The 26,262-nt window shown below is 41.8% G+C and overlaps 1 protein-coding gene across 1 annotated transcript in view; it reads left to right on the top strand.

The window, feature by feature from the left end:
* Nucleotides 1–8,915: 8,915 nt before the first annotated feature.
* LOC117516058 (matrix metalloproteinase-15-like) overlaps nucleotides 8,916–26,262 on the top strand; it is a 31,016-nt gene continuing 13,669 nt past the window's right edge. The window contains exons 1-5 of the mRNA XM_034176935.1: nucleotides 8,916–9,373; nucleotides 16,749–16,897; nucleotides 21,539–21,661; nucleotides 21,746–22,059; nucleotides 22,400–22,561. Coding sequence (XP_034032826.1) covers nucleotides 9,260–9,373; nucleotides 16,749–16,897; nucleotides 21,539–21,661; nucleotides 21,746–22,059; nucleotides 22,400–22,561 — 862 coding nt within the window. The 5' untranslated portion in view covers nucleotides 8,916–9,259. The remainder of the gene's footprint in view (nucleotides 9,374–16,748; nucleotides 16,898–21,538; nucleotides 21,662–21,745; nucleotides 22,060–22,399; nucleotides 22,562–26,262) is intronic.

The raw sequence follows: 26,262 nt of genomic DNA, 5'->3' as shown, positions 1-26,262 counted from the left end.
AGTCTGTCTCATGCTCTCCAGTCTGACTCGTGGCAGTCTTCAGTGTTATATATCGTATATGTATGTCAGTGAGCTCATCTATTTATCAGAGTTGTTCAGTTTGAAGTTACATTTACACAATTTCACTTGCATATCTGCAGTCAGTTTCACTTACATTTTCAAGTGATTCATATTCAGACTACAACTATGTTTTCAAAGATATGAACTACATATTTGGTTTGTAATTATGTTTCAGTGGAGTAGTGAGTGTATATTCGTGCACTACTTGCACATTCATGCAAGCCCGGCACCAGAAAAAAAATATTAAGGGGGCGATGAGTTTATCACAGGGGGTGGGGTCGCACCCCCCCCCCCCCCAAAAAAAAAGTGCGCACCGGAGGGGACGTGCCTCTGAGCGTGCGTAATGAATTGGGTGCACTCCTGGAAAGCTCATGTATTTAGGCTACACCGTTGTAAGAGACTGACTAAGAGTAAAGAGTGATGACAGTATTTTTTTTTTTTTATTATTATTTGAACATATAGACCCTCGGTCAAGTGATCTCCTGCATACCACAAAACCAAACCAACAACTGATCTGAGAAACGACACGAGACAGTAGATTAACCCCCCACATACAGCCCTCCATCACAAGCGCAAACACAGCACAATTGGGCATGTGCGCCACTCCATGGCACAGAGCCCAACTATGCATGCAGTCACAAAGTTCTTCTGAAAAACTGGAGCGATCTGAATTTGGTTGGATGAATATGGATGTGTGTGTGTGGAGACAATTCACCTCGTTCACAACGTGACAGAACTTAACGATACGGTGTTACGCGCAATAGCGTGCAACAACAAGGAACACTATTCTTGACCGTGTGTAATGGTTCCTGATAACTCTCCAGCAACACGTGTCATTAATTGTAACGTGGTAACAGGTTGCAGCAGTTCCTGAGGACACCTGACGCCTCGGCCCCGAATCATCACATTCATGATCAGCGGCCAAGAATGTGTACTTCGTGGCATTCGTGACTTGTCGTCGTTATGTGTAAACGCAGCATTAACACCCTCCCCAAGTGAGTTGTGCTGCATGATCTGCCTTTTGCTTGGTCGACTTGACGAATCCCAGGAACTCCAGCTCTGACACTGCTTGAATAAATCGAGCATGCTTTAGTTCGTCCACCTTGCCATAATCGCTGGACTCAGGATCCTTGCCCTCTGCCGCACTGACAACCGCAACCCTCAACCTATCAAACCGCTTGAACACAGACACACGCCATATCCGTTTGTTTTAAAATTAAGTACTTTAGTTAATTAACTTGGTTTATTTGTTAAATATGTGATATTATTGAATAACTAATATTTTGCTATATTTTCTAGTATTTCTTTTTTCTTTTTATTTTTTGATAACTCTCACATCCGAGGGGGCTGGGTTGATGACGTGCGGGGGCGTCGCACCCAAACGCCCCCTCGTGGCGCCGGGTCTGCATTCACATGGTCTGCAATACTTGGCGGTGTTCCCTTTCATTTGATGTGGTCCTTTACTTCCTCGTGAGCCTCTGAGGATTTCTTTCTCCGACGGGGAAAAGTACACCGCTGTAGTTGCCGTGGTGAATCTGTGATCGATGGTGGGGTCTGTTTAAGGAAACCACATGTGCGCACTGATCCAGGATTGACTTTTCCTTGCTTGGTCTTGGTGCGACACTCTTGTTTTGGATTTGTTGAACTCAACTCATTCATTTATCCTGGATGTCTACATCCTACTTCTGTGTGTGACCCAGGGATCCTAAAAATAGATTTAAGTGCATAACAGAGAAACTGAGATGATTGTTCAAACAGTGCATCTTTAAAGTATTCACAGTGCTACACTTTTTCCCACATACACAATACCCTATAATGATAAAAAAAAATCACCACCACTTGGGGTAAATTCAGTTGATTGGACATGATTTGGAAAGACACACACCTGTCTACATATATGGTCCTGCAATTGAACGTGCATGTCATAACACAACCCAGGATTGTCTCGAGGCACAAAAGTGTGGAAGGGTACAGAAACATTTCTGCTACTTTGAAGGTCCCATTGAGCACAGTGGACTCTATCATCCATAAATGGAAGAAGTTCGGATCCACCAGGAGTCTTCCTAGAGCTGGCCACCCATCTAAACTGAGTGATCGTGGGAGAAGGACCTTAGTCAGGTAGGTGACCAATAACCCGATGGTCACTCTGTCAGAGCTCCAGCATTCCTCTGTGGAGAGAGGAGAACCTTCCAGAAGGACAACCATCTCTGCAGCAATCCACCAATCAGGCCTGTGTGGTAGAGTGGCCAGAAGTCACTCCTTAGTAAAAGGAATATGGCAGCCCACCTGGAGTTTGCCAAAAGGCACCTGAAGGACTCTCACACCATGAGAAACAAAATTCTCTGGTCTGAGACAAAGATTGAACACTTTGGTGTGAATGTCAGGCATCATGTTTGGAGGAAACCAGGCAACCATCACTACAGTGAAGCATGGTGGTAGCAGCATCAGGCTGTGGGGATGGTTTTCAGCAGCAGGAACTGGGAGACTAGTGTTATCTTTCTAAGGTGCAGCGCCATCCAGAGATGGGAGTTGTATTTGTGTTGGCAATCCTCCTGTCCTGTGCGCCAATAGCATTTCTTGTATATTCGTCCGTGAATTGTTCTGTAATTTATGTTTGTAGCATGGCCCAAGCAGAGGGTCACCCCTTTAAGTCTGGTCTGCTTGAGGTTTCTTCCTCAGAGGGAGTTTTTCCTTACCACTGTTGCTCTGGGGGTTGGTAAGGTTAGACCTTACCTGTGTGAAGCGCTTTGAGGCAACTCTGTTGTGATTTGGCGCTATATAAATGAAAATAAATTGAAATTATTTGAGTACTTTCATATAATTTACTGCCCCTTACCAAGAAACAAACTATTGTATTTCTCATTTTTAGTTTATTAAAGATCACAACAAAAATCCAGGCCTGTATCCATCTTGTGAAGGCACATGAAGTAACTTGTACAAACTTTTATATAATGTGGGTGTTAACAATGGGTGTGGTTTAGTTCTGTTACTGGCTCTCACCAACAGGGGGTGGTCTCCCTGTGTCTGAAACTTGGACATATGATGGAAGTGAAACTTAACTTCCATTTCTCAGAACTTCCAAACAAATAACACAGACAAATACTTGATAGCTAACATAAAAAAGAATTGGCACAGATATTATCTAACACTAGTCAGGATTGATGAAAACATGCAGCAATGTACAGAGATATTCTGGACGAAAACCTGCTCCAGAGCTCTCTTGACCTCAGACTGGGGTGACGGTTCATCTTTCAGCAGATAGATAAATACTTTATTAATCCCGAGGGACATTGTGTGGCGTCTGTCGCTCTCATTCATACATATAAAAGTTACACAAGTTAAAAAAATAAGTTAATGATAAAACAGCACCGAGACAAGTTAATAAATAAATAGTACAAAAACAGTATATAAAGTGCAACAAGTGACAGGAGTCAAGGCCCCTGACACTGTTTAGGCATTTATAGCCCCCGTCTGCTGCCCCTGGCTGATGTGGCTACATTATACAGCCTGACGGCCCGAGGGACAAAAGAGTTCTTCAGTCTGTCAGTAGAGCATTTGAGGGAGAGGAATCTGGAACTGAAGGTGCTCCCCTGCTTGGATATCACAGAGTTCAGGGGGTGGCTCTGATTGGACAGGACTGCCCTGATCTTGGAGAGTGTTCTCCGCTCCAGCACCCTCTCCACAGGGTCCAGACACAGTCCCACCACAGAGCCTGCTTTTATAATGAGCCGATTCAGCCTCAGAATGTCCTTCTTCCTCACACCACCCCCAACACACAACGGCGTAGAAAAGAACACTAGACACGATGGACTGATAGAACATGTACAATAACTTGGAGCAGACCCTGAATGAAGCCAGCCTCCTAAGAAAGTACATTCTACTCTGTCCCTTCTTATAGACAGCATCCATATTAGCTGCCCAACTCAGCCTGTTATCCAGCTGCAGGCCAAGGTACCTATAGGTGGAAACCATCTCCACCTCGGATCCATCAATTACGATGGGCTGCAGAGAGGCTGGTGCCTGCCTGAAGTCGAGCACCACTTCCTTTGTTTTGGTGGTGTTGAGCAGGAGCTTGTTTTGCTGGCACCATCTCACAAAGTCCCTCACCACATTCCTATACTCCCCCTCTTCACCCCCCAATACATGCCACAATTGCGGTGTCATCTGAGAACTTCTGCATGTGACATGTATTGGAGTTGTAGTGAAAGTCCGTAGTGTAGAGGGTCAAGAGGAGGGGTGAAAGCACCATGCCCTGAGGTACTCCAGTGCTGCAGGTCAATTTAGAGGACCTACAAGCCCCCACACGTACAAACTGTGGCCGGTTGGTCAAATAATCCCAAATCCAGAGCACGAGGTGGGGGTCCACAGCCATGATAAGTTTCTCCTGGAGAAGACTGTGATGTATTGTATTAAAAGCACTGGAGAAGTAAAAAGTAAAAAAAAAAGCATCCTTACAATGCATCCCCACACATCCAGGTATGTCAGGGCACGGTGCAGGAGGTAGAGGACAGCATCTTCAATACCCACCCTCTCCTGGTAGGCGAACTGGAGAGGGTCCCTCACTGCCTGCACTTGGGGTCGCACAAGCTGCAGAACCAGTCGCTCCAGTGTTTTCATCATGTGGAACGTGAGCACGACCGGCCTGTAGTCACTCAGCTCCCGAGGGCGAGACTTCTTCGGAACTGGAATAATGCACAATGAGGGGACACTCCCCAGCCGCAGAATCAGGTTGAAGACCTGCTGTAGAGGGTCACCCAGCTCTGCTGCACACGTCTTTAGGAGCCTTGGACAGACCTGGTCTGGACCCGCGGCCTTCCTTGAATGCAGACAGCACACCTCCCTGGTCACCTGTTCTGCCGTGATTGAGGGAGGAGTTGAGGGGGGAGTAGAGAGCAGTTGTCAGAGATAAAGAGGCGCACGAAGGTACTGCAGGAGAATGTTGGTTAGAGGAGCCTGGAGAGGACAGGACAGTGACTCTAAGCACACAGCCAAGATATCAAAGGAGTGGCTTCAGGACAACTCTGAATGTCCTTGAACGGCCCAGCCAGAGCACAGACCTGAATCTGATTGAACATCTCTGGAGAGATCTGAAAATTGCTGTGCACTGACACTCCCCATCCAACCTGATGGAACTTGAGAGATGCTGCAAAGAGGAATGGACAAAACTGTCCAAAGCTAGGTGTGCCATATTCAAGAAGACTTCAGGCTGTAATTGCTGCCAAAGGTGTATCGACAAAGTATAGAGCAGAGGGTGTGAATACTTGTGTACATATGATTTTGTTTTTTAGATTTTTTTTTAATTGCAAAAATTTCAAAAATGTTATGTTATTATAGATAGATAGATATATACTTTTAATGTCCCCATGGGGAAATTTGTCTTGGACTTCTCAAAAATCATGACCCATACAAAGATATAGAACAAGACATAAACAGTTCATAACAATAAATAAAAATAAATAAATAAAAAACATACAAATACTAAAACCTCCTAATGTGCCTGATTGTTAGCGGTGTTTATTACGAGGTCTGTCCATAAAGTATCGTACCTTTATATTTTTTTTAAACTATATGGATTTGATTCATGTTTTCACGTCAGACATGCTTGAACCCTCATGCACATGCGTGAGTTTTTCCACACCTGTCGGTGACGTCATTCGCCTGTGAGCATGCCTTGTGGAAGGAGTGGTCCCACCCCGTCATCAGATTTTCATTGTCTGGAAATGGCGGAATGATTTGGGGTTTTTTTTCCATCAGAATTTTTTTCAGAAGCTGTTAGAGACTGGCACCTGGAAACTATTTGAAAAATTTATCTGGCTTTCGGTGAAAATTTTACGGGCTTCACAGAGAATGTCTGTTAGTACAGCTTTATGGACCCCTTTAAGGACGCTCAGCGTGCCGCGCTCCGAGCTGCGATGACATGGCACAAGCCACCAGACCACTTCTGAGCTGATGGCTCTGTGGATACGAGACCGTCGTGTGCTCTTTCTCTGGTTATCACAAGAGCTGGACATCAGCCATTTTCCGGCAGATTTCACTTTTAACAAGAGATTTTGTCATGGAAAGCCGCGCGGAGGCTTCACGCGTCACGACCGATTTCCTTTGGAAGCAAGACAAAGGAACACCTCCGTTTCAGCGTGTCAGAGGACAAGTTTGGACATGTCCAGCTCTCCACAATTTCACTGATACTTACTGGACTGGTAAGCACTGAAAGCCGAGATAGACATGTCCAAACTTGTCCTCTGATAAAACAGTAACATAATTTTTTGGTCGACTCCTTGAAAACGCAAACGCTGTAGAAAATTGAGTCGTTGATTCAAGCGGGAACATAACCAGTCAACATGAGTATTCCATGTAAGGGAGCTATCTATACAGACACCAAGATATTTATACGATTGCACCTGTGTGATTGGTTGCTGGTGTATAATTACAGGGTTGTGATTGCCAACTAACTTTGGATCAAAAATGACTTCCTCTGTTTTTTTAACAATTAAAGTAAGGCAACTGGAATCACACCACTCAACAAACTGCCTTACTTCTGAATGACAGATATTCAAATGGGTGTTGTGAGATTTTTGAGGAGAAAAAATAATTTGCTCCATTGTGGAATAAGGGTGTAACATATAATTGAAGTGCTGTGAATACTTTCTGGATGTACTGTATAAGCTACAGGTTGGTTGTCATCATGTCCTACAGCAGCCTGTACTTGAGGTTCTTGAAATGGAATACCTGCTCCACCCAGTGGACACTTACCATTAATGCAGGTACAATAGAATTTATCCAAGAGCTTGAAGGATTAGTTTTCAAATCCTCGGCACTATTGTACCTTTTCCTTTCCCTGCCCTCTTTCTCACCCAGCCCATGAGGGTGTGTCTCTGAGCACACACACACACACACACACACACACACACACACACATATAAATAAATAAATCTACATAAGTCATAGAACTGTCATTTTGTGGCTGTTCAAATTGTAACTCCAAGCATTTATGACTGTAAATGGTAGATTAACTCTTATATGATATGACCCCTTTAAAGTAATATAATAGGAAATCAGTGTTGGTAAAAACACCTGTCTTGTTGAATTGTGTATATTATTTTATAGCAGAGGTGCTTTTGTTGACTGACTGAAAGCTCTGTTTTTTTTTTTGTTGTTTTTTTGGTCTTTTAAATTGTATGTGTTTCAGACATCCTGATGATGGTGGTGCCTGTAGCAGGTGTCTGGATTGTCAGTTTCTTCCTTCTCATCCTCGTTATTGTGGCAAAAGAAGGCAGCAGGCGGCTCACACAAATCAACAAGCACTGATGTGATGCTGTTGCAGTGTGAATTAAAAATAATAATTACTAAGCACCTGGGTCTGCTTTATTTCTGTTCTGAAACATAATTTCACAACAAATAAGTTCTGCTTCATAACAAATACTCTACAGTATTGGAAGCTCCAAATGTTGGCACATAGATTTGTCTTGGGTGTTTTGGGACTTGTTTAACACTAATTTGAACTGAAAACAGCAGAACTTCCTGTGATGGCTCTGTAACAATTCAAAGTAGTGTTATTCATGTGCACAGTAAATGATCTAATGCTCTGGGGTCGTGCTGAACTGCAGGTATCTGTTCAATCTAAAGTTGTAGTTTTTGTGCAGGTGTGAAATGATTAAAGTCAAGCAGGTGGATCTGTGTGCTCGAGGACCAGTGGAACAGTTTTCAGTAAGAGTAGGAGTCTGAGCTACACAGGTGACCCCAGAGCAGAGTGACAGTGATGCATTCAAACAAAGTTTTGATGTTTTATAATTGTCCCCAAACTACTTGAAGCCAAAAATTCTCAGTAAGATGGGGATTCCCAAAGTGTGGATTGTTATTTTGGTGGGCCATAAAGGTCTTGGATCATGAGGTCACTAAAAAGGGTCAAACAGCTTTGACAATCAGTTTTGTGAAAAAAAAAAAAAAAAGACTGAAGTAATAAATAATGGAATTTAAATTACATGCTATTTATCATAATTTTGCACATAAGCTGCGTGGAAATGCATCTTTGTATTAACCAAATTGTGACTAGATTTGTTTTTGTGGGGGGCTGTAGAAGAATTTCAGTTTAAAATGGGGTGCAGTGTGCCTCACTTCGGGAACAGCTCCAATGAGGCCTTTTATATTTTTAACCACAAAGGGTGTGTTCATGTTCCTCAACTTTTTTGTAAAGTCTGCTGCTCCTTAATACATCCTGTAGAGGTGTGATCAGAGGTGGTTTAATGTAGCTCAGAGGATATAATTGTGTACATCTGAAGCCCTTTTATAAGGATGGGGATTGGGTAAAGATGAGATTAAAACATTCTAAACAGTACTGTTTTCAGACATAATCTTTTTCAGACTTTTGAAGGACTCAAAGTACTGTAAGTTTTTGCTGTAATAAAAATGTTGCGCTTTTTTTTTGGAGATAATTGTCAATTAAAAACACATTTGAAGACACTTTGTACATATTAAACTCATACCAAAAATAAAATAACCCCCATAAACCTTTACAACCGTCACAGCCATCCTCCCCAAAACACAGATCTGTGCTGCACTTTACTGCAGTCTTTTAATGCACCTAAAGATTTGAAAGAATAGACAGTTTAAATCCTGCACATAGTTCGAGACCTCTGGACCAGTTAGAACTGTTTGGATTCTCCAACAAATGAATCCTGCAGCGTTTTTGTTCGTTTCTCAATCACATATTTCACTTTAGTGTAGTTTCTCCTAAAATCAGCAGGTGGCAACATGACCGTTGGTTCTGGTCACTGTGATGTGGTTCTGGGTTATTAAGAGGAAGGAGGTTGTTCCCATTTTAATCCCAGTCTCCTGCTGCTGGTTTGTGTCTGCGTCCATCCTGATCTGGATTAAACCCGCGCAGATGAGCTTTTAAACGCTCGGTTCGGTTCTGTATTCGGAGACTTGTTGCTTATTAAACCGTTGTGGATTTTGGACTGAGTGAACCATGGATCAGGTTGCACAACTCGGACTGGATTCGAATCTCTGACGTCACGTGTTTTTTGTGGGGTTTTTTTTTTTTCTTTTCTACGTGTAGAAAACGTTTGAAAGTTTCGGGATTAAAGTGTTTCTACTCCAGAATAAGAATGAGCAGATAGGAGGCTCGGAAAGAGAATACCTTTGTCCCAGATCCCACACGGAGGAAGTTCAGAGTAAAGTGGATTCTGATCCGGTTTCGGAGATGACTCCTCGGCACCAGATCTGGACTCGGATCTTCACTGTGGGATGTTTATTGTCTCTGATTGTGTGCAGTCCGATGGAAACGGTTCCAGAAGAGGACGGGTTCAATGCTGAGGTCAGTCTGCGGGTCCACAAAGGTTCCGTTTGGACTTTGAATCCACTTTCATCTCTTTGTCTAGAATGTTTCTGAATTATTAAGCAGTTTAGTCCTTCAAATCTTCATGTTTCATGCTGATGCATGAATTTCATTTGACCCTTTCACCTTTTTCCAATTTAAAGCTACAGTGTGCAGGATTTCCTGTTGGCCTCCATTATGGTGATCATCATTTGACCCTCATGTTTTCACTTTCATGTTGCCTTTTATTTTTCCAGTGATAAGTCATATGTGTAAGTTGCACTTTGTTTTTTTCACTAGTGTGGGAGGTCATGTGACTTATTGGTCCAACTATAAATAGCTTTGCCTGGAATTAACATGCTGAAAAGAAACTAGTATTAAAAGTACACTTCAGAAATATACAAAATCCCAAATTAAAGATCTGATAAAATAATTATAAAAAAATCAGACGTGTTATTGTCGTGTTTCCAATTCTATGGGTCAACAATCTGTATTTATCTGCATCAGATAACATCCAATGACAGCATCACACATTTATTGTCCCATCTTGTTTATATTATTTATTTATTTGGATTTTAAAAGTCCTTTTAGGACACACCACAAACTGAGGGCTTCCTGAAAACAATCCAGTTAATTTCTCCATCGGTGTCCATTTGGTGGTTTCTGTTGTCCAAACTGCATCAAATCAGAATCAGAATATCTTACTGTTCAATTTATTTATACAGTGCCAAATCACAACAAAGCTCCCTTAACTTTCTGGGGCCGACGGCGTCATATATGACAGCTGAGACCAAGCTTTACTAAATTATAAATAACTAATGATATGCGATAGAAACTTCCTTTTTTTGCTGAAAAGTTAACTGCGGACTTTCGATCCACCATCGGCCATCCTTGTACTCCTCATAGACGCTGTGTGATGGTCTGCGCAGTGTGAGTGTCCAATCGGAATTGGTTCACCGTCACATGGTTTTCCAAAATCCAATTGTAGGGCAGATTTACCTCACGTGATAAACCAAAGATCATTTTCAGGAGTGATATCTTACTCGTTGGCCCTTCGAATAGGCCCCTAACTCCTCCAATGTGCCTTGCGCCATTACGCACAGCGAAAGTGAAAGCAGACGGAGCCTCGCATGACAATCTCATGTGCTCAAACAAAGAGTGTGTAACTATCAGGATTGCTCCACTAGTTTGCATTTGAATGTTACTGGATAACTCTGTGGCTCTCTCCCTCTGGCACTGTTTACCATATCAATGGGGTGAGGGAGAGGTGCCGCTCCTCAAACTGTAGGACCCAAAGTGTGAAATGAAAGCAACTTGCAGAGTCAGACAGAAGACTCCAAAACACAGTAGAAATAGAAATTTGTGACGTGACCTTTGTGTAATAGCAGACAGAAATTGCTTTGAGATGAAGAAAAACAAAAATGCATAGACCATTTTGTATATATGGTTCAAGCTGTGCATTTGTTTATTGTTTGAACTTTTTTGTTGCACAGTCTTTCATGCTAGACCTAAAATTACCTTTATAAAGTGTCTAAACAGTTGTTTATTATAGTTTGCTGTGTGTTTTGAATAAATGTGTATGGAAAATAATTTTCTGCTTTACTTTTTCCTTTATTTCTGATTGTAAACCTTTATTACACTTATAAAACACAACAAAGCATATATATTATGAAAGAACAGGTTGTTCTGAAAAAAGAGACATAAAGCTTGATTGTGGGATGCAGGGAGAGCTGTTAACAGCAATAATAAAACATTTATGCCAGGCGAGTGAACTGTCCAGAAAATGCCCTCGGACCCCAGAGGGTTAAAGTGCTTCACACAAGTAAATCTGACTTTACCAACCCCTAAACCAAGCACACAGGTGACTGTTTTAATCTGCATTATTGCAGAAAAGTACAACAAAATTAAGCTAGAGCCTCTCATTTCAGTGTTGTTTAAGAGACACAACAACAATCCTTGTTCTGTGATGTGATATGTAGCCCAAAAAAAATTGGTTGGGTCTGTAATGGCTCAGAACCTTCCTAAAAGGCTCTCTGAAACAGCTATGTTACTATGCTGGGTTTAGAATGCCTCGTTTGCTTTTAATGGCGTCGTTTCGGAGCTTATTTGGCAACCTCATTATGAAATGCAGGTAGGTGTTGGCGCTGATCGGTTGCCGTTGTTTGATTGGCTGCTCTTGCTCTCACTGAAAATGCCACTAAGAGGATTAGGAAGGTCTCCGGTTCAACTCAGAACAGAATGAAAATGATCGCTGATTTGCTCATTTTGCTGTCAATCAAAAATGGATTCAGCCTCAGACAGATCATCCAATCATCATGCAGAAGCTGGGCGTCCGGGCCAGCCGAGGCCAGCCCACTGCCCCATAGACCCCCAGACAAAGCATGCTGGGACAAAGCCCAGCATTTAGCCAATGACTCGTCTCGTTTTGCACTTGTGTCGCTATTGAAGTTTGCGGACGACGGTTTAAAGCACTGTGAAGCTGCGGGTTTGAGTGAGAGGAAATCCGTGTCGTTACCAGTGATAAGAAGCTGATTCTGAACAAAAGTTGAGCGCGTTGTAGTGAAAACGAGACGACAGTAATCTTCACGAACTTATTTAACAGATCACGTTTCAACATTGCTGTTGAGTGATAAATCTTGTTCCTCGCCCACCAACATGAAGTCAGCCAGAGGCTGACTGACATAAAGTCCAGTCACAAAATAATAATGATAAAAAAAAAAAAAACGATCTGAAATAAATTTAAAAACAAATGTGATACTTACAGGCTGTACTGATTGCTGGGGTTGATTTTGTCGCAGAGTCGGAACTGACCCTCTACTGAGTATTAAATGCCGACTGAAGCCAGCTCGAAATTGAGCAAGGTTTGTGAAACAGTCCTCCGTGAAATGCGCAGAGCAAAGAAATAGTCGGCGGTTGTATGTCCTGGGGATGTGGTTAAAAATGAATAAAAGCCAGTGATCGCGTACACTGTTTTCCGTGGGAAAAATATGGAAAGATCGTAGTCCACTATGACAGCCTGGGAAGGCACACCTGTAGCTCGACATTGCTCCTCTTCCAGTGGTAGGAATGGGTGGGCACAACCTTATGAATAATTAATTTCGAAGGGGCGTGTGTGAAAGGGGGTGGGTGTGTGTGGGTGTGTGTATGGGGGCTATTGGTGAAAAAGTGACGTAACTTTTCTCTCAAAAACGGATTGGCCTGTTTTCTGGCGGCAATTCCAAAAAGGAGAAATACTTGAAACAGAGGTTCTGAAACTTGCTGGCACTTCGTGTGTTTTCCCCACAGCGGGGAGACTCTGAACTAACACCAAAAACATGAAAAAGATGATTTTGATTCTCTATCCCCTTTAAAGACTTTTGATTTCGGTGTACCCATGATTATGTGGACCTGGTCAGGATGGGCCCATCCTGACCAGGTCCACATAATCACGGGAACACCGAAATCAAATGTCTATAACTGCTTTATTATATGGTAAACAAGAAAATTGGGAGTTTGTCAAACATACTAAAACTGAAAAATCTATCTCACGTTTCACCTCTTTATTTTATTACTGTCATACTGCACCAACTGACATCCCATCGATCGACTGGAGATGCCTGTTAAGTCCGAGATGAAGAGTCATCAGGCTTCTTTTCTTACAAAGTTCACCATTCGCCTGTCTAGCTTCCACGTAAAATGGACCGAGTACTCTGTCAAGCATCCGTCTGTCATAAGTTTCAAAGTTAGGCGCGTGTCCCTTTTCAGTGATGTACTTGCAAAACAGGTTGGCTGCTGACTGTATTTCTGTGGGTCTTCTTCCCATCACTAACAGATGCAAACCTGTCTTCTGCCATCTTGTCAACAAACTGGCAGCCAAAGCAGCCGTTGTATCGCATTATCTGATTGGTCGTTATCGATAGAAGGCCTTGCTCAATTAGCTAGCACTACGCTGCACGCGCAGTCTACTCGGATCCACCAGCGGTCAACTCGGCATGTGGTACAGCTCAGAACGTGGCGAATGGGCCAATCAGAAGTTGGCAAAATCCCATACCATATAATAATAGAGATAAAAACAGATAACAGTAAGGCACAATATAAATAAAAAAGTATATACAGTGAGGAAAATAAGTATTTGAACACCCTGCAATTTTGCAAGTTCTCCCACTTAGAAATCATGGAGGGGTCTGAAATTTTCTTCTTAGGTGCATGTCCACTGTGAGAGACATAATCTAAAAATAAAAATAAAAATCCGGAAATCACAATGTATGATTTTTTTAATAATTTATTTGTATGTTACTGCTGCAAATAAGTATTTCAACACCTGTGAAAATCAATGTTAATATTTGGTACAGTAGCCTTTGTTTGCAATTACAGAGGTCAAACGTTTCCTGTAGTTTTTCACCAGGTTTGCACACACTGCAGCAGGGATTTTGGTCCACTCCTCCATACAGATCTCCAAATCTTTCAGGTTTGGAGTTTCAGCTCCCTCCAAAGATTTTCTATTGAGTTCAGGTCTGGAGACTGTCCAGGCCACTCCAGGACCTTGAAATGCTTCTTACAGAGTCCCTCCTTAGTTGCCCTGGCTGTGTGTTTGGGGTCATTGTCATGCTGGAAGACCCAGCCATGCCCCCTCTTCAATGCTTTTACTGAGGTGGTTTGCCAAAATCTCTTAATACATGACCCCATCCATCCTCCCTTCAATACAGTGCAGTCATCCCCTTTGCAGAAGAGCACCCCCAGAGTATGACGTTTCCACCCCCATGCTTCACAGTTGGGATGGTTTTCTTGGGGTTGTTCTCATCCTCTAAACATGGTAAGTGGAGTTGATTCCAAAAAGCTCTATTCTGGTCTCATCTGACCACATGACCTTCTCCCATGCCTCCTTTGGATCATCTAGATGGTCACTGCTGAACTTCAAACGGGCCTGGACATGTGCTGGCTTGAGCAGGGGGACCTTGCTGCCCTGCAGGATTTTAAACCATGACAGTATCATGAGTTACTAATGTAATCTTTGTGACTGTGGTCCCAGCTCTGTTCAGGTCATTGACCAGGTCCTCCTGTGTAGTTCTGAGCTTTCTCAGAATCATCCTTACCCCACAAAGTGAGATCTTGCATGGAATCCCAGACTGAGGGAGATTGACAGTCATCTTGTGTTTCTTCAACTTTCTAATAAATAATCATAACAGTTGTCTTCTACCAAGCTGCTTGCCTGATGTCCTGTAGTCCATCCCAGCCTTGTGCAGGTCTACAGTTTTGTCCCTGGTGTCCTTAGACAGCTCTTTGGTCTTGGCTATGGTGGACAGGTTGGAGTGATTGATTGTGTGAACAGGTGTCTTTTATACAGGTAACAAGTTCAAACAGGTGCAATTAATACAGGTAAAGAGTGCAGAATAAGAGGGCTTCTTAAAGAAAAATTAACAGGTCTGTGTGAGCCAGAATTCTTGCTGGTTGGTAGGTGTTCAAATACTTATTTGCAGCAGTAACATACAAATAAATTATTAAAAAAATTTGATTTTTTGTGATTTCCGGATTTTTTTTTATTTTTTTGTATTTATTATGTCTCTCACAGTGAACATGCACCTAAGATGAAAATTTTAGACCCCTCCATGATTTCTAAGTGGGAGAACTTGCAAAATCGCAGGGTGTTCATATACTTATTTTCCTCACTGTAATATAATTAACACTAAAGATAATTGAACATCTGTATTGTGTTCAAGTATTATTGGACGTGTTCATCATTCAGTGCAGTGACAACTCTGTGCGACCTATACTCTAATAACTGTTTCGCATTTATGCAGGTTCTCAAACTAGTTAGCCTCCACTCGTAATAGACAGTGTATAATGGAGCAACGACCGAGTCCTCCTCTTTTTCTTCAGTCTTTCAGCCACGATGGAAATGAGTAAGTATGCTACTGTATCAACTTGGCGGTGCAACATGGCGTCCTCTGTGAGCAGGCTCACTCCCATGTAGAAATGAAGGGCTCATTCTAAGCATATGGAAACATATTGAGTTATTGTTACAGGTAATTGTACACAAACGATCAGATAGTTAAGAATGCTATATTCCATTTCTGCTAATAGACGCACATAAAACATGCATACTGTAGCTTTAAATATGACCAGGTCTTGCACTATACAAACATTAACATGTCCAGACCAATGAAAGTTGCCGTTCACTGTCCATCTGTACCATTTCCCTTTTTCATGCAGAGTCCATCTGCAGGTAGCAGTTTACCTGCATGTCTCAGTTCTTTTAGGGGTGACCTGATGGTGTCAGCAGCTGATGCGAGTTCACTGTTAACTCCATCAGTCAATGTCGGAACAATAACCCATTACTTTGTCCAGCAACCATGGCAGTAGACTGGGTGTTCAGAACTCACAGTTGAATAAATTGCAGATCCGCTTGACTGCTGTGATTTCTGTTTCCTGAAGTATCATTTAAACCACAACAGGATCGACTGGTTATCTGTCTGGGTGGTTACCGTCCAGGAGTCAAGGCAGTTCCATGGTGTGGTAGATGGTACACCAGCACATATGCTTCCCGATCCAGCCTTACCTGACCTGACGCATGTCAGATGGATCTGGGTAGGGATCCACATGTGGTGTAGGAGGGACCAGTTAGCCTTGGCGGAGGCGTCGGCGCCACTTTACCATCTTGAAGTGAAATAAATTAGTTTGGTGATCTGTACAAAAATAAATCTTCCTGTCTTCTACAGGATCTGATTTAGGATCAGCTGACATTTTCAGTGTTATGCAGAAAGAATCTTTTTGTGTGTTTTTTTTTTTTTTTTTTTTTTTAAACCCTCAGACATCTTTCGCTCTGCAGATGCATGAAAAGTCTGAATTCCTCGTTCCAGCTGTGTGAGAATGTGGTGGTGCTGGCTTTTTTTTGGTTTTGTTTTGTTTTGTTTTGTTGTTCTTTTCTTGCTGAGCTTTCTTAAAAGGCAGATTTTAACACTTGAAAGCATTTTACCTCCAGAGACGTCATCTTGTTTGGCTACGTGGCTCAGCATGCTCATTTTCATTCTCAGCCAGTGTGAAACAAAGTGCAAATATTCCAGCTGTCATTTAAATCATCAGTTGGAATGCTCATTTATGGAATGTTCACAGTTAGTACTTCTCTTTATCTCCAATTACCTTCTTGACATTTTTCTCCCTCTTGAGATGCTGAGAGCCGGATTATCACCTTGTTGATGAAAAAGCCATCTGGTTCGGATCTCTGCTATTCACAAGTTATGAGCCGGAGGCTCATTCTTTCCTCAACTGAGTCTCTCAACCAACAGCTGTTGCTGATGTGCACGTACAAACACAGAGTGTCCACGTGGGCTTCTATAGATCTGTTTAGCGATTCCAGCCGTCATGCAAACACATATGACTGATGTGTGTCTTCTCACAGGCATGGCTTCGTAGGTTTGGCTACCTGTCTCAGGCCAGCAGACAGATGTCCACCATGCAGTCAGCTCAGATTTTGTCCAAAGCCATCAGTGACATGCAGCGCTTCTACGGCCTGGAGGTGACGGGTCAGATGGACGCTGCAACTGTCGCGTAAGCTTTAAATTCTTCTGGAGCTACAGTTTTATTGTGCTTGAAATTTTGGCAGTATTGTCAAATGTGCAGTGGCTGATCTAGAGGGGGGTCAAGCCACTGACCAAAGGTGTGATAGAACAGCAGAAAGGTTTTTCCTAAAAAAAAAAAAAAAAAATTCAATGCTGATTGGTGAACACTGCTGCATGCATTAGTTACTGCGGTGCACAACTTGGCTTATTTGACTGAAGTTACTGTCCTTAGTGCAGCGGATAAGAGAATATTTAGAGGGGAATCCTGCAAATGGTGATAAAAGCATCAAATTCAGCAGAAATACTCCTTAGACACTCCTCTTTTGAAAAAACGATTGGCCACTTGAATTTTCAATCGGTGGTCAGGTAGAGTTTAATTGAAGAAGGTCAAAATTAAAAGATGCTCCAATCATATTGAAAAATATTCCACATTATTTGCCTGATCATAAAGATTCCAAAAAGGTATAGTTTGGACTATCTGTGACTGAATTCTATGGAGTTACGGGATAAAAACAGCAACAATGGTGACAAAGGTGTTGGCGTAAATGAATGGACAATAGATGGGCCAAAATACAACACTTTACTGTTGTGAAATGTGCACAACGAAATACAGACAAATGCAGAATTTGGATTACAATCAAATGTTCAGAATGATGGTTCAGGGTCACCTGATCCAGCCCTAACTATAAGCTTTAGCAAAAAGGAAAGTTTTAAGCCTAATCTTAAAAGTAGAGAGGGTGTCTGTCTCCCTGATCTGAATTGGGAGCTGGTTCCACAGGAGAGGAGCCTGAAAGCTGAAGGCTCTGCCTCCCATTCTACTCTTACAAACCCTAGGAACTACAAGTAAGCCTGCAGTCTGAGAGCGAAGCGCTCTATTGGGGTGATATGGTACTATGAGGTCCCTAAGATAAGATGGGACCTGATTATTCAAAACCTTATAAGTAAGAAGAAGAATTTTAAATTCTATTCTAGAATTAACAGGAAGCCAATGAAGAGAGGCCAATATGGGTGAGATATGCTCTCTCCTTCTAGTCCCTGTCAGTACTCTAGCTGCAGCATTTTGAATTAACTGAAGGCTTTTCAGGGAACTTTTAGGACAACCTGATAATAATGAATTACAATAGTCCAGCCTAGAGGAAATAAATGCATGAATTAGTTTTTCAGCATCACTCTGAGACAAGACCTTTCTAATTTTAGAGATATTGCGCAAATGCAAAAAAGCAGTCCTACATATTTGTTTAATATGCGCATTGAATGACATATCCTGATCAAAAATGACTCCAAGATTTCTCACAGTATTATTAGAGGTCAGGGTAATACCATCCAGAGTAAGGATCTGGTTAGACACCATGTTTCTAAGATTTGTGGGGCCAAGTACAATAACTTCAGTTTTATCTGACTTTAAAAGCAGGAAATTAGAGGTCATCCATGTCTTTATGTCTGTAAGACAATCCTGCAGTTTAGCTAATTGGTGTGTGTCCTCTGGCTTCATGGATAGATAAAGCTGGGTATCATCTGCGTAACAATGAAAATTTAAGCAATGCCGTCTAATAATACTGCCTAAGGGAACCATGTATAAAGTGAATAAAATTGGTCCTAGCACAGAACCTTGTGGAACTCCATAATTAACCTTAGTCTGTGAAGAAGATTCCCCATTTACATGAACAAATTGTAATCTATTAGATAAATATGATTCAAACCACCGCAGTGCCTTTAATACCTATGGCATGCTCTAATCTCTGTAATAAAAGTTTATGGTCAACAGTATCAAAAGCAGCACTGAGGTCTAACAGAACAAGCACAGAGATGAGTCCACTGTCTGAGGCCATAAGAAGATCATTTGTAACCTTCACTAATGCTGTTTCTGTACTATGATGAATTCTAAAACCTGACTGAAACTCTTCAAATAGACCATTCCTCTGCAGATGATCAGTTAGCTGTTTTACAACTACCCTATCAAGAATCACAACCCAACCCTCCGCCTTAGCTAGATTCACCCCAATGTGTGTCAGGACTACAAACTCAGTACAACTAAAAACATGCAAGTATGAATTTTCCTTTATTTGTATGCTCCAGAGTCCATCGATTCATTTTCTATACTCACTTATTCCAGTTAAGGGTCACAGGGGGCTGGCAGTCATAGGGCATGAGGCAGGGTACACCTAGGACATGACGCCAGTCTGTCGCAGGGCCACATATAGACAAACATGTTCACACACACACACTTTAAAGTTCCAATTCACCTAACCATGCCTTTGGATGTGGGAGGAAGCCAGAGCACCCAGACTGGACCCACACAAACATGGCATGGGGAGCACATTCAAATTCCACCCAGAAAGGCCCCAGGTGGGACGTGATCCCATGACCTTCTTGCTGTGAGACCACAGTAAGACACTGTGCTGCCCTTGCTCCAAAGTTAAAAAACAAATAAATAAATAAATCAATGTTTGATCGTATATGTCAGGGGTAGAGCCTATCCCAGCAGTCAGTGGGCCAGATTCTGTTGATTTCAGAAAAATAAAGACATATTACACCTATTATTATTATTATTATTATTATTATTATTATTATTATTATTATTATTATTATTATTATTCTATTCATCCTGCACCAGAAAAATAATGATTCACAGAAATAATAGTGCAATATTCCCAGGACATTTATGACTATAATGACAGTAGGTGCATACACACACGCACACACCTTTCTGCAGGTAAAGTTTCTGTATTTAGCAACATTACAAAACTTAATTCAAGGAGCTGGCTTCTTGTGCTCCAGAAACAAGTATTTTGAAAAATGTATAACTTGATTTGTTCATGTAAATGGGGAATCTTCTTCACAGACTAAGGTTAATTATGGAGTTCCACAAGGTTCTGTGCTAGGACCAATTTTATTCACTTTATACATGCTTCCCTTAGGCAGTATTATTAGATGGCATTGCTTAAATTTTCATTGTTACGCAGATGATACCCAGCTTTATTTATCCATGAAGCCAGAGGACACACACCAATTAGCTAAACTGCAGGATTGTCTTACAGACATAAAGACATGGATGACCTCTAATTTCCTGCTTTTAAAGTCAGATAAAACTGACGTTATTGTACTTGGTCCCACAAATCTTAGAAACATAGTGTCTAACCAGATCCTTACTCTGGATGGTATTACCCTGGCCTCTAGTAATACTGTGAGAAATCTTGGAGTCATTTTTGATCAGGATATGTCATTCAAAGCGCATATTAAACAAATATGTAGGACTGCTTTTTTGCATTTATGCAATATCTCTAAAATTAGAAAGGTCTTGTCTCAGAGTGATGCTGAAAAACTAATTCATGCATTTATTTCCTCTAGGCTGGACTATTGTAATTCATTATTATCAGGTTGTCCTAAAAGTTCCCTGAAAAGCCTTCAGTTAATTCAAAATGCTGCAGCTAGAGTACTAACGGGGACTAGAAGGAGAGAGCATATCTCACCCATATTGGCCTCTCTTCATTGGCTTCCTGTTAATTCTAGAATAGAACTTAAAATTCTTCTTCTTACTTATAAGGTTTTGAATAATCAGGTCCCATCTTATCTTAGGGACCTCATAGTACCATATCACCCCAATAGAGCGCTTCGCTCTCAGACTGCAGGCTTACTTGTAGTTCCTAGGGTTTGTAAGAGTAGAATGGGAGGCAGAGCCTTCAGCTTTCAGGCTCCTCTCCTGTGGAACCAGCTCCCAATTCGGATCAGGGAGACAGACACCCTCTCTACTTTTAAGATTAGGCTTAAAACTTTCCTTTTTGATAAAGCTTATAGTTAGGGCTGGATCAGGTGACCCTGAACCATCCCTTAGTTATGCTGCTATAGACTTAGACTGCTGGGGGGTTCCCATGATGCACTGAGTATTTCTTTCTCTTTTTGCTCTGTATGCACCACTCTGCATTTAATCATTAATGATTGATCTCTGCTCCCCTCCACAGCATGTCTTTTTCCTGGTTCTCTCCCTCAGCCCCAACCAGTCCCAGCAGAAGACTGCCCCTCCCTGAGCCTGGTTCTGCTGGAGGTTTCTTCCTGTTAAAAGGGAGTTTTTCCTTCCCACTGTCGCCAAGTGCTTGCTCACAGGGGGTCGTTTTGACCGTTGGGGTTTTTACGTAATTATTGTATGGCCTTGCCTTACAATATAAAGCGCCTTGGGGCAACTGTTTGTTGTGATTTGGCGCTATATAAATAAAATTGATTGATGAAAATTTGTGTGAATATTTTGGTATTTGTATTGTCATTGTTGAACCTCAGAATGTATAAATTGAAGGCAACACAGTTTCATGATATAAAAAAATTATTTTAGTTGATACAAAGTGAATAATTCCTTTATCATAGCTTCAAGAATAATAATCCCTCACTTTTGGGTGTCATTTGGACAGGAATTGTACAGAAACATTATCATCCATCCATCAGTTTTCTGAATCCACTTGTTCCACTTATGATTCACTGGGAGCTAGGCCTATATGTCATAATGGATTAAAATATCCCATCATGCATCACTCAAAAGCAGATTAAAGAGTGATGCGCAACTCTGCCTTTATCCTCTGAAGAAAAGCTGTTAATATTTTCTTAGCTAAGCGTTTAATACACATTGTGTTTGACTGTGTAGGGCCATGCGTCGACCTCGCTGTGGTCTCCCAGACAAAATAGCTGAAGAGGGGGACAGCGGAGTGAGGAAGAAACGCTACACACTCACGGGTCAGCAGTGGGACAAGGACCACATCACCTACAGGTTCTCAGCGCTGAAGCAGCATTATTAGGAGACATTTTCTCTGGTCAGATATTAACTTTGATGTGCTTTGCCTCCCGGATTTAGCATAATAAACCAGCACATCCCCACCACCCTGGGAGAAGAGCGGACCTATGATGCGCTCCGCAAGGCCTTTGATGTCTGGAGACAGGCCACGCCCCTCACTTTTGAAGAGAAACCTGCTGAGAACACAAACAGTAGCCATACTGAGCCAGTTGACATTCTCTTGTTATTTGCCTCTGGTTTCCATGGTGATATGTCCTTATTTGATGGCGAAGGGGGTTCGTTGGCACACGCCTTTTATCCCGGACCAGGAATTGGTGGGGATACACACTTTGACTCAGATGAACCATGGACACTGGACAACCAAAATCCAGCAGGTTAGTTGGTTGTTTTTGCTTCTTGTGGAGATTTAAACCTGTGATTTTATAGTGACAGTGATGTGTCATAACTAGATGATCACTAGTATTTATTTAATATGTAATCTGTGTGCAGTGAAGGAATAAAACCAACTAAACAGTCAAAGGTTTGGACACATTTAAAGTGTGTCCAAACTTTCCTTCAAATTGTTATGGTTGATCCTATTGGTAGTTTGTAGTTCCATGATTTAAATATATATCTCATAGTATTCCTTTGTTCAAAACTTATTTTACACAAAGATATGATGCATTATTTTTTCCAAATATTAATCAAATCTGTCCCCTGGTCTCTGATGTGCAGGTATCGACCTCTTCCTGGTTGCAGTCCATGAGCTTGGTCATGCTTTGGGATTGGAGCACTCGGATAATCCAAATGCAATAATGGCTCCTTTCTATCAGTGGATTCACACTCACAACTTCACCCTGCATAAGGATGACGTAAGAGGAATACAGTATATATATGGTGGGTAGCACATCCATCCATTCTGAACCCTCTTATTCCAGTTCAGTGTAATGGTCTCTACCCCAGTGGACAGGCAGCCTGGACAGGCAGCCAGTCTCTCGCTGGGCTGCATATATAGAAAGACAGATTTGCACTCCTGCAGTAACTTTAGAGTGACCGGGAAGTAGGAGGAAGCCGGGGAACCCAGAGGGAACCAACGCAAACATGGGGAGAACATGCAAACTCCACACAGAAAGGACCCGGTTGGAAGTGAAACTGTAACCTCGCTGTAAGGTGACCATGCTAACCACTAAGCCACTGTGCTGCCCTGAGTAGCACATCCTGAAGTGAATCTTTTTTTTTTCTCTTTCTTTCACGGGGTGTACTGCAAATGTCATAAACCAATTTTAGTGCAGTTTATTGAAAGTATGGGTAGTTATAAGAGCAAGAAACTATTTTGTTTTGGTGATGATCTGGATACAGAGGCAGGAGTTAATTATCTGTTTTGTTTCAAATTTAAATGTTAAGAATTTTTTGGGGCAAGAAGTCAAAACTAGAATACATATCCTGACAAAAGTCAGAAGACAAGTGTTTCACCACTTTGAAGTAAGTCCTATGTAGACCCTAAGACCCATTGGTGCCAGTGTTGCAGACCGAACGGACCCCCCTAAAAATCTCTCCGCCCTGCCTTCACTGCGCATGCATCATTAGCCACAGTTCACAGATTATCATCTCGTTTCTGCTTAAAACCACTCCAGTCATCATCTAGCTCAGCGACAGATATCTGAAGCTTTTATACAACAATCATTTCCACATAAATTCAGCATTATTTCATCATAAAGGGCGAAGGAAGAAGCGATCAGAGCGCCACGGTTACATGAGCTGCTTAGCTGATGCATTCACTGCGTGTCGGTCATTTCAAAGCATCACCAAGTTTCACCTTGTTTCTGCTCAAAATCAATCAATCAATCAATTTTTTTATATAGTGCCAAATCACAACAAACAGTTGCCCCAAGGCGCTTTATATTGTAAGGCAAGGCCATACAATAATTATGTAAGACCCCAACGGTCAAAACGACCCCCTGTGAGCAAGCACTTGGCTACAGTGGGAAGGAAAAACTCCCTTTTAACAGGAAGAAACCTCCAGCAGAACCAGGCTCAGGGAGGGGCAGTCTTCTGCTGGGACTGGTTGGGGCTGAGGGAGAGAACCAGGAAAAAGACATGCTGTGGAGGGGAGCAGAGATCGATCACTAATGATTAAATGCAGAGTGGTGCATACAGAGCAAAAAGAGAAAGAAACAGTGCATCATGGGAACCCCCCAGCAGTCTACGTCTATAGCAGCATAACTAAGGGATGGTTCAGGGTCACCTGATCCAGCCCTAACTATAAGCTTTAGCAAAAAGGAAAGTTTTAAGCCTAATCTTAAAAGTAGAGAGGGTGTCTGTCTCCCTGATCTGAATTGGGAGCTGGTTCCACAGGAGAGGAGCCTGAAAGCTGAAGGCTCTGCCTCCCATTCTACTCTTACAAACCCTAGGAACTACAAGTAAGCCTGCAGTCTGAGAGCGAAGCGCTCTATTGGGGTGATATGGTACTACGAGGTCCCTAAGATAAGATGGAACCTGATTATTCAAAACCTTATAAGTAAGAAGAAGAATTTTAAATTCTATTCTAGAATTAACAGGAAGCCAATGAAGAGAGGCCAATATAGGTGAGATATGCTCTCTCCTTCTAGTCCCCGTCAGTACTCTAGCTGCAGCATTTTGAATTAACTGAAGGCTTTTTAGGGAACTTTTAGGACAACCTGATAATAATGAATTACAATAGTCCAGCCTAGAGGAAATAAATGCATGAATTAGTTTTTCAGCATCACTCTGAGACAAGACCTTTCTGATTTTAGAGATATTGCGTAAATGCAAAAAAGCAGTCCTAATGGCCTCATTTCTGCTTAACACTGACTTTAGAATGATTTACGAGGTTTTAGCTTGTCATTTAATGGTTAATAATCACATTATTCCATTTGATTGCTTTGGGTGAAGAGGCTCTGTCTCAGAGCTTTGAAAAGATGCATGCTCAGTTGAGGCAGGGCGGACCAATTTTTAGAGGTAGACCATTCGGTCTGCAACACCAGTGCTTATCCCTGACTCCCCCTGGACAGGACACAGGTTGCTTCCTCAGAAAGGCTGGTACCGATTTACAACTAGGTGAACTAACATGCAGATTAAGTGTGTTGTCTAAGGAAAAGACGGATAATGTGACCATCAAACCCAAGTCTGCATATTGGTAGTCCAACTCCTGTTCCACTGATTGTCAACTGTAATCTGGACTGGATCCAATATGTAGAGCCAGATCTGACTGCAGATCTGAATGTAGGTGTTTTTGTTGTTGTTGTTGTTTTTGGTCAGTAGTAACAAAAGTTTCTTGCCTTATTGTTTGCACCTTAAAGCTACAGTGTGTAAGATTTAGTGTCATCTAGTGGTGAGGCTGCAGATTGCATTATGCCGCTGTGTTCCCAATGTTGTTTCCCTTGAGGGGGGTCCATTCCCATATACATATGAAGTGCTCATTCTAAGCTCACAAACACATATTAATTGTTGCATGTAATTATACACTAATGAACAGATGGATATGAATCATTTATTCCATTTCTGCTGAGAAACATCTCTAAATCCTACACACTGTAGCTTTATCTTTCTGAGTAGTTTTATGGACAAAATGTAGAATATTTTAATCAATGTAATCATGTTTTTATCTCCCTCTGGCCGAAGGCCCGAAGGGGGATTATGTCATGGCGATTTCTGTCTGTCTGTCCGTCCGTCCGAAAAAGGGTATGAGTGTTCGGAAATCAACTCTTCTTACATTTTTAGTTGGAATTTCATGAAACCTGGTACAAGTCCTTGTTATAAGTTGGTAATATGCATATTTTCATATCGTTCCAGTCGGGGTCAATTTACCAGAGTTTTGGCCCTTGATTAACAAAGTTAGATTGCGTCACTTTTGTGTTTGAGTGCCTGCTTTCTGAAATCAACTCCTCTCACATTTTTACTTGGAATTCCATGTAACATGGTACAAATCCTTGTTACTGGTTGATAATACTCATATTGTAATATTGTACAATATTGACACATTTTGGCAGAGTTATGGCCTTTGATTAACAAACCTAGACACTGGCAGTTTCATGAGTTGGTGCCTGCATTCTGACATCAACTTCTCTCACAGGTTTAGGAGGAATTTCGAGAAAATTGGTACAGCTCCTTGAAATGTTATAAGAATGTAGCACTTGTACCAAAGCAGCATTTGACAGCGAGGGACATCGCGCTCTCAGAGCACTCTTGTTTCCTATAGTGAGAGCTCTTAAATATTTCAGAGTCATTTTGAGGCCTAGTCAGATTCTGAAACACACTCAAATGTCTGTTTTTCCTCTTTCATGTAAATGAATTCAGTGACCGTGTGCGCTGATTGCTGGCGCCACCACACTGCTGTGCTGCATAATTACTATGACTATGAATATAATCATGTAGTGTGTGTTATGATACACATCGTATGATGGAATGAGCGTATCATTACACCCCTAGTAAAGAAGCATGTACACACATGCACACGCATTTGTCACTCAAAGCAGCAAATGGTGCTGTTGTGTTGTTGTCGGCTCTGAATGAATGGACAGCTTTGTTATTGACAGATACATTTTAGTGTGTGCATGCATGTTGCTTAGCATCGGTGT

This window comes from Thalassophryne amazonica, chromosome 8 (assembly GCF_902500255.1).
Source record: "Thalassophryne amazonica chromosome 8, fThaAma1.1, whole genome shotgun sequence".
Lineage (NCBI taxonomy): Eukaryota > Metazoa > Chordata > Actinopteri > Batrachoidiformes > Batrachoididae > Thalassophryne > Thalassophryne amazonica.
Note: the sequence above shows the minus strand (reverse complement) of the source record. Positions and strands in the feature narration are given on the sequence as shown.